At 32.0% G+C, this 14,610-nt stretch overlaps 1 protein-coding gene across 2 annotated transcripts; it reads left to right on the plus strand.

The window, feature by feature from the left end:
* Positions 1-3,100: 3,100 nt before the first annotated feature.
* Positions 3,101-14,187, plus strand: TBC1D23 (TBC1 domain family member 23). 2 transcript variants are annotated; one of them, XM_072529163.1, is made up of 5 exons: positions 3,101-3,256; positions 3,386-3,494; positions 5,545-6,559; positions 11,949-12,406; positions 13,700-14,187. In XM_072529163.1, the coding sequence occupies exons 1-5, from the start codon at positions 3,228-3,230 to the stop codon at positions 14,090-14,092; spliced, it is 2,004 nt and encodes a 667-aa protein (XP_072385264.1). In that variant the 5' UTR covers positions 3,101-3,227; the 3' UTR covers positions 14,093-14,187. The 2 variants fall into 2 exon arrangements, with proteins under 2 accessions (XP_072385264.1, XP_072385265.1); XM_072529164.1 differs by lacking the exon at positions 3,101-3,256 and having other exon boundaries at positions 3,414-3,539.
* The last annotated feature ends 423 nt before the right edge of the window (positions 14,188-14,610 follow it).

Below are 14,610 nucleotides of genomic sequence, written 5' to 3' on the forward strand. Positions count from 1 at the left end.
TAGGATAATGGGAAAGCGCTCAAATAAAAATGGCACCAACATTTTCATTTCTAAAAATGATCGTCAAAAACCAGTTAAAACGGGATATAACAAAAAGATTAGAAGACACAATTCCAAATGAAGATACTGACCAAGAATGGACACAGATAGAGAAGATAATAACAGAAAAGACATTAGGAAAAATAAGCAAAGCAAACAGTAAAGATTGGTTCGATACACAAATACCGGCATGATACTCAAGGAATAGAAATGTGTACTCCGACGCGCATGACGTCACCTACGAAGCAACAATACAGGGTACTACGGTGTTCGAGATGTAGGATCCCGTGTCCGTGTCCCGGTAGTTGTATTTGTGCATCGTGCGGTAAATGAACTGTTTTTACAAAGCCTCTCGTTTCGATCTCTTTCTAGTGTTTAGTCTGTTTAGTTTAGTTTTTGTGTATCATCGACAAACATGCCGGGTTGTGCCTTAGATAATTGTAAAAATTATAATAGTTTATATTTAGAACAAAATCGAGATCGATAAGAAAAATGAACAGATCATAGGACCTCACAGATCTTGTCAAACTGTTTTGGTGCTTTCAAACTGGAAACAACCAATATACTATAAATTTTCTCAGCCAATGCTAAAAAATCTTAGTGAGCAAATAGTATATGAATTGTTCACAGCCAATTTCATTGTAGTAGCAATCACCAGTGATATGGGTATTGTAAATACTGCCCTTTGGTCTCATCTGAGTGTTGGATATGACAAAAATTGTCTTAATAATCACTCCTAAACTAAATTAAATATTTTTGTTTTTGCACATCCTCCATATTTGCCTAAACTTGCCCAAAATTATGTAATGAATCATGGTTTTGTTATTGGTAATAAAATAATCATCAATGATTACGTTGAAGGGCTATGGGGAGAAAATGGACTTATGCAAAAAGATAGTTACTGGTAAGAAGCTGCTGTAATTGTTCCTTACCTACACGCAAAATACAACGTTGATTACATTTTAAATTCGAGGTTGAATCAAGACATGCTAGAGAACTTTATTTCTTATATTCGAGGAATAGGTACTGCAAACGATCATCCTTCATATTTTAGGAAAACATTCGGAGGCCGATCTTTACAGAATCTCGCAATACTATTGAAACTAATTAATCTTGCGTAAGTAACAGTTCACTAGAAAGTTCTTAAAATTGCCAGGCCATATTTCGGCGTCAGAAGGTATTTGCTTGACATTAAAAATGTTATCTAATTTGGTAGAAAAAACTGACGGTTTTAAAGAATCTCAGTCTGAAGAGGACAAAATACTTCAAAATACATTTACAGAAGCTCACTACTTGGAGGAGGATCATATAATTGACGATGACATTTTGTCATCGTCATCGAAAGAAAAAAATTATCGGGACTCTTTGAAGTATGTTGCTGGTTTTGTTGCATACAAATTCAAGAATAAATATAGTTTAGGAAACCCTACAAAAACCTGAGACACATATGGAATCAGATTGGCTACAGACAGTCTCCAGTTCTACCCAAACGAAGAATTGTGGGCAGAATATTTTGAGGAACTCCATGAAATACAATCACAAATCAGAACGGAGCAAAGCAATAATAAGGCCGAAATAAACGAACCATAAGGTCAGGAGATAGAGAAAATCATAAAGCAGCTGAAAGCTGAAAAATAAGAGTCTAGGAGACAACGGTATAACAGCAGAAATATTTAAGGACAGGGGGCAGTTATTACTCAAACCAATTTGGAAAAATGCATCCATATGTCCGATCCACAAAAAAGAAAGATAAAAGTCTATGCCAAAATTATAGAGGAATTGCTTTATTGGAAGTAGCATATAAGATATTAGCTTTATTAATAAGAAACCGACTAACAAAATATGAATCTGAAATAACAGGACAATATTAGAGAGAGCTTAGAGAAAGGTCTACAATTGATCAGATTTTTACGATGAAACAAATATTGCACAACAGCTATGAACAAAATCTAGGTTTGCACATTCCGTTTATAGACTTTAAGCAGGCATACGACTCAATTGATACAGAAAGACTATAAGAAGCAATGGGTCTGTTAAAAATACCTACCTACCAAACTTATTAAGTTAGTTGAGAGCGACCGAAGAAGCCATTGTAAAATTACAAATAATCGCTTGGTTCTAATAATCTTCCTCTTAAACCCTTTAAAAACCTTTTTTTATAAAACGACACTTAAGTTTTAGAAAAAGAGAGACATGATAATGTGTAATTACTAAGGGCATCAGCCTACTTATGGCATATAAAATACTGTCAAATATTTTGTACAACAAATTGCTTACCTACGCCGAATAAATAGAGGAAATAGTAGTGAAAAATTGTTATATTTACGCGGTATTTTATATATGCAGTTCTTTGATCTCTCCTGTGTGTTGTTGGACAGAATAAATCTCAATGAAATGCCCGAAAAAAGAGATTTGAAGAGAAAAACAATACCATAGGTATATTAAAGAAAAAATATATAAATAAACACTAAAAAGATTAGGAAAAAATACATCACAACTAATACACTGAGATCTGTTTTTTAGACAATCAAAAAATAGACAGATCCCAGATATAAAAACATCTCTACTCTGCTATATTTGCGTTTATTTTTTACCTCGAAATAAAAAACTCTTTCTACTTTAAATATAAATATAGTTCCCTGTATTATATTGATTGTTGATTTTAGATTGGTATCCTAATCTCGGCCCATTAAACTATTAATTTAAATTTATAGTAAATATTTTAAAAGAATATTTTGATTTCAAATTAAATTTAGTTATAGGTCAATTGCAATTTATTTCATCTACGTTTTAAGACCCAGTTCAATGAATTGGAAAGAAAAGAACAAAATGTTTTACACACTTTTAAAGTACTTTTCATTTCATTCATTATCTAGCTAAGTGGAGATGGCTTTGCCCAGTTCGTCGAAATAAAAAAAGGACCCACAGAATAATTTCTTGACCGCCTATGGTGCCTTGAATATTCATTTATTTTCATCTGGCCCCTTACCTTTATACCGATAAGCGATAACCAATTTTGACTGATTATGGATTAGGTTGGTAATACGATATCCTTGAAGGCATTGAAACTGCAAACTTCACACCGTAAAAGTAACTCAGTTGATTTTTGTCATAATTGACACGTTGTTTTTTTAGAAGAGTAAATAAATTAAGAAAGTCTTAAATATTAATAATTTAATTATGATACAATGGCTGGTCCTATGGAAGAGAGTCATTGGTAAGTGAACATTTAGATGAACATGTCGCAATTAAGCCAATTATATAAGATTTAAGTAAATTTCGTAAATAGAACATTTTTCTAAATATGGTTTGTCTATACTAGAAACTAATAGTTTATTTATTACAGGATTAGTGATCTTGAAAATGCCTTATTAGAGGAATGTTCAGCAACAGACGTTTATTGTATCTGTAAGGGCAAAGCCCTACCAGAAAATTTAAGATCTGATGTGTGGCAGGTAAACTAATACACTAATATGACTCATTATTTATCATATCACAAGGTAAATATTACAAAATTTACAGTGCTGAAATATATTATTATCGGAAATTGAAGGATTACCAAAAAACAGCTTTGCATGTATGAATTTATAGGACACAAATCAAACTCTAACCTGTGAGATCTATGTCTTCATCTCCTTACAAATTTTGTATAAAATGTCAGTAGATTGTATTAATTCATCTATTTATGTTTTGTATTTATGAATGATTACGAGATTACCTTTAAATTCTTTCATGTATTCAGTATTCAACTGCTAATTTAACACCTTAAGTCCCATGTACACCACACTGGCACATGTCATGATTTTATTACAGACTATGCATACAAATTTGGCGCATAGTATATTTGATGTAAGTGACTGTAGCAACATTTGGTCTGAGATGAAAGGAACCTGTCTATGCTTTGGGGCTTAATGTGATAAAACAACATAACATAAGTAATAATAATATAATAACTGCTTGTAATAATATTACAAGTAATGTAATAAGTTATTAATAATGATGAAAACATAGATTAGAGGTTACTAGGATCCGTTTCTAAATTGAAGTTTTGGAAGATTGGGTTGACCCAATAATCCTTCAGAATTACCTTTTATTTATTTTTGGAAGCTTTAGATGTTCATTCTTTCTTCTATTCCATGTCCATTGCAATGTGATCAGATTCTTTACAGTTTAGGAATAAGTGTAAGTGTAAGGGAAGGTTTTTTCTTGATTTACAGTAACCTGAGGGTAGTTATATTATTGTTTATTGCCTGTTTTTGTATGGTTGATAAATAATAAATTATGAAAATGATTTTTGATTTGATTTCCTCATAATAATTATAATTATCATATAATAATCATAATAATAATTATCTCAATCCATCTAAATGTTCTTAATATGTCTTTAATAAACACCTTTTGTGTTCTAAAAAGCAGTTTGCTATTATAGATAACTTCTTCAACCACAACAATGCAAGCTCACACACAACAGAGTTTTTGACTGGCCAAAACATCAAATTAATGGGTCATCCGTCATACAGTCCTGATTTGGCACCCAATGACTTCTTCTTATTCCCGCACATCAAAAATAAATTTCATTATCATTGATTTTCAATGCCTTGGTTCAAACACATGCAAAAGTGTATTGATTTTCATGGAGAGAATATTTTGAAAACCAATAAAGCCATTTCCAACCATAAATACTTGTTTTTTCATTGTTAGGCCAGAAATATGAATAGCAATCTCTAGGGTTGCTGTTCAAGATAATCATATAGGGCGAATATAGTAAACGTAGTGAAGGCACAAGAGTTAAGGTGATATGTTAGCTAAGATATCTTGGTTAATTGTAACGAAAAAGAACAATGGATACTGCTAAATAAATATAGTAATTACATAAGGACAAGTAAGACTTTAGAATAAATACTTTTAAATTACAAGGAAGATTTGGTGAAAATAGATGATGGCATCGGAAGGAATCTGAAGATATTGAGGTCAGAAACTAGTAAGATTAAAAATGTTTTCTTATGTAAGGCAGAAAAAATATTTAACAACAAAAATAAATTACTACAATAATATATTAATAATAATAAATGATGAAGACTAATATCAAATCCAAGACTTACATCAAATGAGTTCTATTACTTTAATATCATCTATTGGTCAGTGACATACTTTTTACCAACAACTGTCAATTTTAATTTTTATGTGATACTTGTTAAAAACAAAATATAATTCTATCAATGGATGCATTTTTGGGAAAATAATTTCTCGGCAATGATGTTAACTAATTGATTTAATGATTTTAAAGTATTCATTTTTTAAATGAGAAATTTATGTTTATTTTTTGGCACAATGAATTTGGTACTTTGAATTAAAATCTATAATGATCCTTAATTTATATTAGTAGAACCCACATCCCATTCCACAATCAAAATATCTTTGCTAAATTTTTGCTAAATATTTTTGCTAAATTTGCTAATTTTGCTAAATCAAAAGTTGTAGGATTATATTTTTAAAATGTTTCAGATATGTTTAGATGTGAGGGACAAAGGGAACCAGTTAGACCATTTTAATGAAGTATTCGACCTGCCAAATCAAACTGTACTTAGGGAAGACTGTGCGGCTTTTGTAGCAAAACTAGGAAACGAAGAGGATGATAGACTTTCCGTTATTTCAGACTTAGAATCAATTATAACGTTTTATTGCAAAAGCAGAAATATTCAGTATGTTAAGAAAAATGGTTGGTTGGAGTTATTGGCTCCTATTTTAACTCTGAAAACACCAAAGTCTACAACTTATAATTTGTTCGAAGCAATAATAGATACTTATGTACCCCAAAGCAGTCAAACTGATGCCCATGCCTTTCATGTTTTAAGATTATTGTTACTTTATCACGATCCAGAATTATGTTCTTTCTTGGATACAAAAAGAATAACACCAGAACAGTATTGTCTTTCGTGGTTTCAATCTCTTTTCGCAGCCACTTGCAACTTAGAAGTGGTTATCAATATGTGGGACTTCTATTTCCAACAGTCAGATCCATTTTTCATATTTTTTCTATCGCTTATAATGGTAGTTAATGCAAGAGATCAAATAATCTCTATGAATGATGAAAACCGAGATAAAATAATTGCTAGTCTTAATAACATGCCATGTGGTCTTGAAGCTGATGATGTATCTGATTTTTGCACATTAGCACAATATTACGCACTAAAAACCCCAGTTTCTTTTAGAAATGATCTTATGCAGAGTATTTACAGTGGAAAAGGTGATAGTGTTGCAATCGTTTCACAAGCTTTATGTCTCCCAGTTACAGTACATGAATTAGTCGAAAATACCACCCATGAAACAATCAATGTTGATGCTGTTAGATTCTTTCTAGTCGATTGTAGACCTATTGAACATTACAATGCTGGTCATTTGCCTACTGCCTTCCACTTAGATTGTAATTTAATGTTGTCAGAACCTAGTGCTTTTGCGACTGCTGTTCAAGGATTACTTAGTGCACAAAGGCAGGCCTTACTACATAAGTCACATGCTGGTAAGTATATTTGCGCTTACTTTAAGTTTTGAGATTGATTATTTTAATTATTCAAGAATTTAATACATTCTTCTTTATGTTCCATGTGCGTTAAATTCTGGCAGGTTACTATTTTGATACAACTTTACCACTACCACAATCGCAGATTGTTATAATTTTAAACAAGTCAGTGCTAATGAGTCTTCTATTCAGTTACGATCATTGCCGCAATAAACTTTCATAATAAAGTTAGTCAGTTATTTTCAGAGTTTGGTCAGTTAGAGGTTAAAGTTAATTTTTTATTAAGGGTTTAAAATTTTTAAGGGGAAAAAAAGATTGTACCTCATTGACAGAAATCTATAAAACAAATGACTGTATTCGATAGAGATTAAAACGCTAACAACTGGTCAGATATATTGAACATTTGGTGAGTTTGTTATTGCCATGAAAATAATTAATAAAGTTGCAATAACCTTAGCACGCACGCGCAGTCCATTAAAAGTTTAAAAAAACACCAGGATTGCAGTTCCTTGCCGCAATAAAAATTTTAAAAATACTAGGAAAACAGTAGGTTCCCGCGTTTTCCTAAATCATATATTACAGCTAGTATTTCTGAAATATAATTATACCATCTGAAAGGTCACAAATTAATATGTCGTTTCCAGAAATTGGTCAGTAATAAGTAACTTTTTATTAATTATTGAAACATTTTCAAGGACAGTGTGATGTTAGCTTCTTATCCAAATTCTACAAATATTACGAAATACAGAACACATACAGTGTTGCCCGATTTTGAATAAGTGATGAATTATAAGTTTTCACCCAGAAACATTCCTTAGATTGTAATCACAAGAAGCGATTATAGTAAAATTGGTTGATATCTAGACAGTGTAACAGTTGTTAGTGATAATACGCATTGTAATATATTTCTTTGTTTTGGATATTGGGACGCGATTAATACTAATATATTCCAACGGGATTAACTTGGCTGATAGGTTTGGCAAATAAGCATCCTAACACACATGTTATCAAATACACACCGTTTTCACGTCTAGAAGTTAGTTTTTTTCGTCTTGTTATATTTTTGTAGAATATTCAATTTGTGCTTTTAAAATCTGATCTGATTTTTGTGCTATCATTTTATTTATTTTTTTATTAGAAATATGTAAAAAATATTACTTCTTATCTTCTTCTTCTTTTTATGTAGATATGACAGACAGAGTGTCTGTTTTTCAATGTGCCCCCAGTAAGTTGTTGTCCCATAGTGTATTACCATCAATTTTTTTTTAATTGTTTTCATCTCAGCTGTTTCTAACATCATTTTTGTCCTCTCTGTGTCAGGTCGTGTTTCTGCTGCTTATGTCATTATTGGTCTAATGACTGTTTTGTAAATTCTGCCTTTCGTTTCTTTCCCGATATTTTTATTTCCCCATATTGTTTCATTTAGACAAACTGTGGCTCTAGTCACTTGATCTTCCACTTGAGTTTCGAGCTTTCTGTAGCTAGATAATGTGATGCCTAGATATTTTAACTGCATCACTTGCTCTATTATCTTACCTTCCAGCTCCAATTTACATTTTAGTAAATTTGCTGTTATAACCATTTTCACTCTGAGAGAGTAGTATTGCGTCGTCTGCGTAGCAGATTATTTTAAGTTGTTTTTCTCCCATTTGGTATCCTTTTTAGTTTTACTTTTTTTATTATTTAATCCATAATCAAATTGAACAATAGAGGACTCAGGGAATCTCCCTGTTTTATCCCATTGCCAGCTTCAGCAAGGTCAGTTAGTACTTCTTCTACTTTTACTTTTATTGTGTTGTTTTGGTAGATATTTTAAATCGTTTTAATTTCATTCAGTTTATATGTTATCACTTTTGTTGTTAATTTTAGTGTTTTCTTTAGTGTGTTTAATAAATTAATTCCTCTGTAATTTTCCGGGCCCGATTTGTCTCCCTTTTTGAAGAGAGGTATTAGGATGCTTGATCTCCATACTCAAAAACCACAAAAACTAAATGTGTGATCGGATTAGTTAATAGGGCCGTTTTTTGTGGAAGGAAATTTAACAAATGATAATTCTGAAATGCTACTTAGAAATGAAATTGTACCTGCCCTGAAAAACAAGTTTGCAGCCAATTTTCGGAAACGGTTTCAGCAAGACATAGATTCAGCTCATTTTGTTATAAATGTTTGGCGTTCTTTAGATGAGATATTTAAATGGCCTTCTCGTTCACCCGATTTGAATCCTAAAGATTATTTGTATTGGGGATACTTAAAAAGAAGAATTTATAAAACTAGCAACTGTTGCAGAACTAAGGCACAGAATTATCGATGGTGAATCAATATTAATTTCTTGAGAAACCTGGAAAAATGTAATAGAAACATTCTACCATAGTTTAGGATACTCACAAATTAACAACGGAAGACATTTTGAACTCTTAAATAGGTAGATTTTAATATAACAATGTAGAAAACTTTTAATTGTTATGTTCAAATTTAGTTGTACATAGTGTGAATAAAAAAATTTATGGAGACAATTAGACGTTTCTAGGCTTTTGTTTTATCTTTTTAATATGTTTCTGACTACATAAAATCGAAAGTATAGTATACGGTTGAATGTGTACTGAAGTATAATAATATTGAAAGGGCAGTTTTCAATAAAGGTACAATATATAGGGTGTTGTATTTAAAAAACCAAAGTGACTAATGATATCAGAAAAATGATAAATTTGGCATTACAAATATAAAATTTCAAATCTTCTTCTTCTTATAAAATTGCACTATTTGGAAGAGTGATTTCATCGTTTGAAGGCAGAGAAGTGGGGAAATACGCATGAAAATCCAATGGCGTACACTCACTTTCATTTCAACGTTAATTATATTATGTCTTTTAAATATTATTTGTTCGAAATAGGCCACAATATAAATTTATTTACAGGTTTTTACGGACGTTTCGATCTCTATATCCAAAGACCGCTTTCAAAGATATACACGATAGTTACATTTATTTTATTTGTTTATTATTATATATTTATATATTATTATTATTTATATAATCTTATATTATTTATTTTCTTTTTTTTTCTAACTTTAAAAACGGTCTCTGGAATAGAGATCGAAACGTAAGTAAATTAACCATGTAAATAGATATATTGTGGCTTATTTTCAAAATTCTTCCTAAAAATACAGAATTCAACAAGCAAAAAGCTATAAAAAATAAATATATCCATCATTTATGTATTTGAAAACGGTCTCTTTATAGAGATCGAAACGTCAGTAAATTAAACATTTGAATATATTTTGTGGCTTATTCCCTACATTCCCCTAAAAATACAGAATGCCATAAGCAAAAAGCTATAATTAATGGATTCGACCGTTACTTGATGGAAATTCATTTTATGTAACAATAAAAAACACTGAAAACTTTGTTTTCGAAACTTCCACAAAATTTATTATAAAATCTTATCACTACAGCAGTTTCGGCAGAGTGCCTTTCTCAAGTGATCTATTTTTGGTATGCATTTACACTTTATAGTCTTTAACGAAACCACTTTATAGTCTTTAACCACCTTGAGACAAACAGTTCTCCCCTCCTCAACCTATTTCGTTAAAGACTATAATGTGTAAATGCATACCAAAAATAGATCACTTGAGAAAGGTACTCTGCCGAAACAGCTGTAGTGATAAGATTTTATAATAAATTTTGTGGAAGTTTCGAAAACAAAGTTTTCAGTGTTTTATTGTTACAAAAAGCTATAAAAAACAAATAAATTTGCAGAAAGCTTATTGATGCTACCCGGCTGTCGCGGAAGTTACGCTAAAACGTCTATTGACGTGACCTGACCAGGTTCTAATTTTGTTAAGATTCTCTTAAACCAGCACTCAAATACTTCGGAAGTCATTTCTTCATGATAATCTCTTGTTTTTCTTGACTCATATTGAAGCAAACCATTATCAAGGAACCCTGTATCACTTCTTATATGAATAAGGATTAGTCGTCCCTTTCGTGATAAGGCTTTTAATCCTGTAAAGCAGCCTTCTATAAATGCTTCGCGTTTACCTTTGACATTTAAATCTTGCCAATCTTTTCGCACTGTATGACCTTCGTTAATCCAGGTTTCATCCAAATAATATGTTTTCCGTTCAATGCTGCGAAGTGTGCGTATTTCTTTAAAATATTTTCTTCTTCACACAATTTTTTTTCTAATAACACACTTTTTCCTGTTTTTACATATCGAAAGTTCATTTCGCGCATAGTTCTGATTAATACTCTACGAGATATCTTGGGTAAAAAGTAATTGTTTTCAGTAATAGAATTTTACTCCGAAAATAAAATGTCTTATCTCGTCATACAAAACAATGTTTTTTCTACCTCTAGTTTTACGTTTTACTTTTACTTGCTTTTTATTTTCCGATGTATTTTTAGGCACATGATAAATACAGCTAATGGATACCTTTGTTAAACCGCTACAAATATCGACCGCTTGGCTAATATTTGATGCCATTTTTCTGCATCATGCAATTCAATTCCTTCATATCGTATCACTACCTTCTCTTCTGACGTTAACATTTTGCTGTCTTCTCTTGGAACAACTCGGTTGTTCGTCCATTATATTTTAATAATCACAGAATATATTTAAAAATTTACTATAAAACGACAAACTCTAATAACACTAGGATTATCACCACAAACTTCAACCGCAAAAAAAAATAATCACAAAAGGCAACAGAAGCACTCCCGCCAGCACCGCCTATGTAAATGAACGTTTCTTGCTTCGGCAGTTGCGGTGGTATTACCGCTACGATGCTTTACAAATTCCCAAGTTGCCAAGTTTTTGAAACGGAATGGGAATGAAATGTAACTTATCAATTTTTATTTTATAAACTTAAATATGTAACAAAACTGAACATGTAAATAAAATTTATTTCAATACAATTTTGTGCTCAACTTTTACTATTGAAAAAACTCATTTTTTTGGAATTTTTATGTCGGTAATAATCGATGCGTCGAAAAATTCAGATTTCTATGACCATAACTGCTACTTGTGAACAAGAATCGGCTACACTGTACGGCATCTTGTGGTTACGTCTGCTATAGAGAAGCACAAATAAATGTACTAATTATACATTCTATGATTTCTGATGAGAAAACGCACATTAAACGGGTAGTTTTCGGGGGCCGCTGAGTACATTTAAATTTAAGGACATTCGGCGTTTAAACGATGAAATCACTCTTCCAAATAATGGAATTTTACTATACGTGTATCCCTGTTTTTTGTATAATTCGGACCATCCATTTAAGAGATAATTAGGCGTTTCTAGACTTTTGATCCACTCTGTATATTTCATATTAGTTGTAATACATATTAAAAATCTAACAAACTACAATTTATTACATGCTTGAATTTTGTAGGAGGTGAACATTTGTGTTTCCTGGGTTCTGGCAGAAACGAAGAAGACCAATACACACATATGGTAGTTGCGTCGTTTCTTCAAAAGCATACACAATATGTCTCGCTACTGATGGGCGGCTATATAGCTGTGCACAACTATTTCTCAGACAACGTCGACGATTTTCTTCAAGATCATAACCCCAAGAGCTGCATCGTGTGTGCTCCTACGTACGCTTCAAAAATGCTGCAGTCTAGTCAGAAACCATCGCAGTCGAATGACCTCTTTGGTAAAATTTCAGCAGCCATGAAATCAAAATCTGCGGAAGTAAAAGGGAGGCTGATAGATTATATTGTTAACCCCAATGGAAGTCCAGTGCCCGAGAGGCATGTGTCTAGTACTGATAAAATAGGCAAGAGGTACAGGGATGTTGCACCAGTATTTAGTATTGATGATGATCACGATAACGTAGCAAATGAAGTAAGATAATGATTTTTTATATTTATAATAATTCTATTTGCTTTTATCACTACTACTCAAATGTATTACTCTCGTCTACACCTAAAACTAGATGTAATTCCATCATAAATATCTCTCAAAATGTGTACCGGAATCTTTTACATTTTATGGTTTGTTAGTATTTTATTGTTTTTATCTCAGATTCATCTAATCTGGTTAAAATCTTTTGTTTGTATTGCTCTGTGTTGGCTATTTTATGTGTCTTACCTTTGTGGTTCTTTTGGTGGTGCATTTCAAGGAAAGCGTATATTTCTTGCAGTAATTGGAGTTTACGAGACAATACATCCCCGCGAGAGAGGTATCGTGAGTAGCAGTAGTACAAAAAAGATGTGTGTAATCAGCTTCCATCATCATCATCATCATCATAATCATCATGCAGCCTTCATTTATCATCATTCTAAATTATTTTCAATCATAAATATATTCAGGATCTCGAACAAATCCTGAGCTTTTGTACTTCCAGTAATAGTTTTACAAAAGGGAAGGTCCTCAGCGATTGAATTACCATTAAAGAACCGTACGGAACAATTCAAGAGTGCGTCTTTATTATTATCTGTTGTTTCATTGAGTTGTAATCGACATTCACTTACTTTTAGTGTCTAATGTTATTGTTAGACAAAGGGACTTTTTAAAGCATCGACTCGCCAATGATAATGTTCACTAAATCTACAGCAGTCGGTAGAATGAGTTGCTCTGCGATGGTATGGGTCTTTTTAAAGTTATTACTAATTATTGGTTGTGATATTAACTAATATTTTGACGTTTTAATTTTCACTCCGGAAATCGTTATCAAAAAAGATTTTTTTTGTGTATTGACATAATGTTTATAAATACATATTGCCTTTTTTTTTTTTTTTTTTTTTTTTTTTTTTTAAATTCAATTAACTTCTTGGTAAAAAAGTGAGGTTTACCAGCAAAGTTCGAATGGTTGGTTCTAAATGTTGTTTTAACTTACTTGGAGGTATACTTTCTGCTGCCAAAACTTCGAGGATTTTTACGACGAAAGTTTACGAGAATTAGAAATTCCAAGAATATTGCCGAAATGTTTAATTAAATATTTCGCGTCTCCTAATGACGGCACCGCGGCGCACACTTTGGGAATCACTGGTTTAGACTAGATTCATTCCTACTTGAATTCGTATTCTTTATTGATGCCCCTGATATATATTTTCTTTGTTATAAATAACATTTTCGATATATCAAATCTAATACGATCGAGAATCGATAAGGAATTAATATTATTTATTATTTTAGTACGTTGGGCCTGAAGACAAACAAGAACTGGTGCAAATTCAGGCCTACCTAAAACAATCAGACGTCATCGAACACTTCCCGTGCCAGGAAGTAAAATTGAATGGATTTATGTATAAGAGTCATCTGATTGTTACCAGAACCGAATTAATCGTATTACGAGAAATCCCGAATATTAAAGGTGCTGCAGAAGTCATCGTAAAACGGCCTTTGTCGGCAATAGTGAAAATCACCGCTAGGAAACGCCATCCCGAATTAATCACCTTCAAGTATGGCGTACCCGATGGTGAGAATTTGAAAATATCGGACATGGATAGGTTTTTGATACCGAACGCGGATAAAGCAACGAAAGTAGTGTCTGATCAAATTCTTAATCAATTAAAAGCTAAAGAGTGACCTTTTTAGAATAAGCAAAACTTCTTAAATATTTGTTAATGTGCATTATGACTTAAATAATTTAATATATTCTAAAGTATTTTAACTGTGTTAAATATTTATGTTTTATTTATCATACCTCTCATTTCCCAGTAATGCATAATATACAATTTGAAAATTCCACACTCTCCTATAATACAACGCCAAAGTACCCAGGGGTGACCTTCGATAGAACCTTATCCTTCAAAGAGTATCTGATAAAAACGGAAAAACTGAAATCCAACTTCAAAGAGTATCTGATAAAAACGGAAAAACTGAAATCCAGAAGTTGTGTGGCACAACATGGAGAGCATCAGCATCCACCTTGCGATCATCTGCGGTGGGCCTAGTCCTCGTCAGCGGAATACCGTTCCTCAGTTATAGCTTAACAGCCCACAAGTACAAAAAATAGATGTCTAATTAAACAACACAATGTGAATGATGGCTGGTGTTGCCAAATCCACTCCCGCGCAATGGCTTCCGAAGAGTTCAATCTTATA

Source organism: Diabrotica undecimpunctata, chromosome 4 (assembly GCF_040954645.1).
Source record: "Diabrotica undecimpunctata isolate CICGRU chromosome 4, icDiaUnde3, whole genome shotgun sequence".
NCBI lineage: Eukaryota > Metazoa > Arthropoda > Insecta > Coleoptera > Chrysomelidae > Diabrotica > Diabrotica undecimpunctata.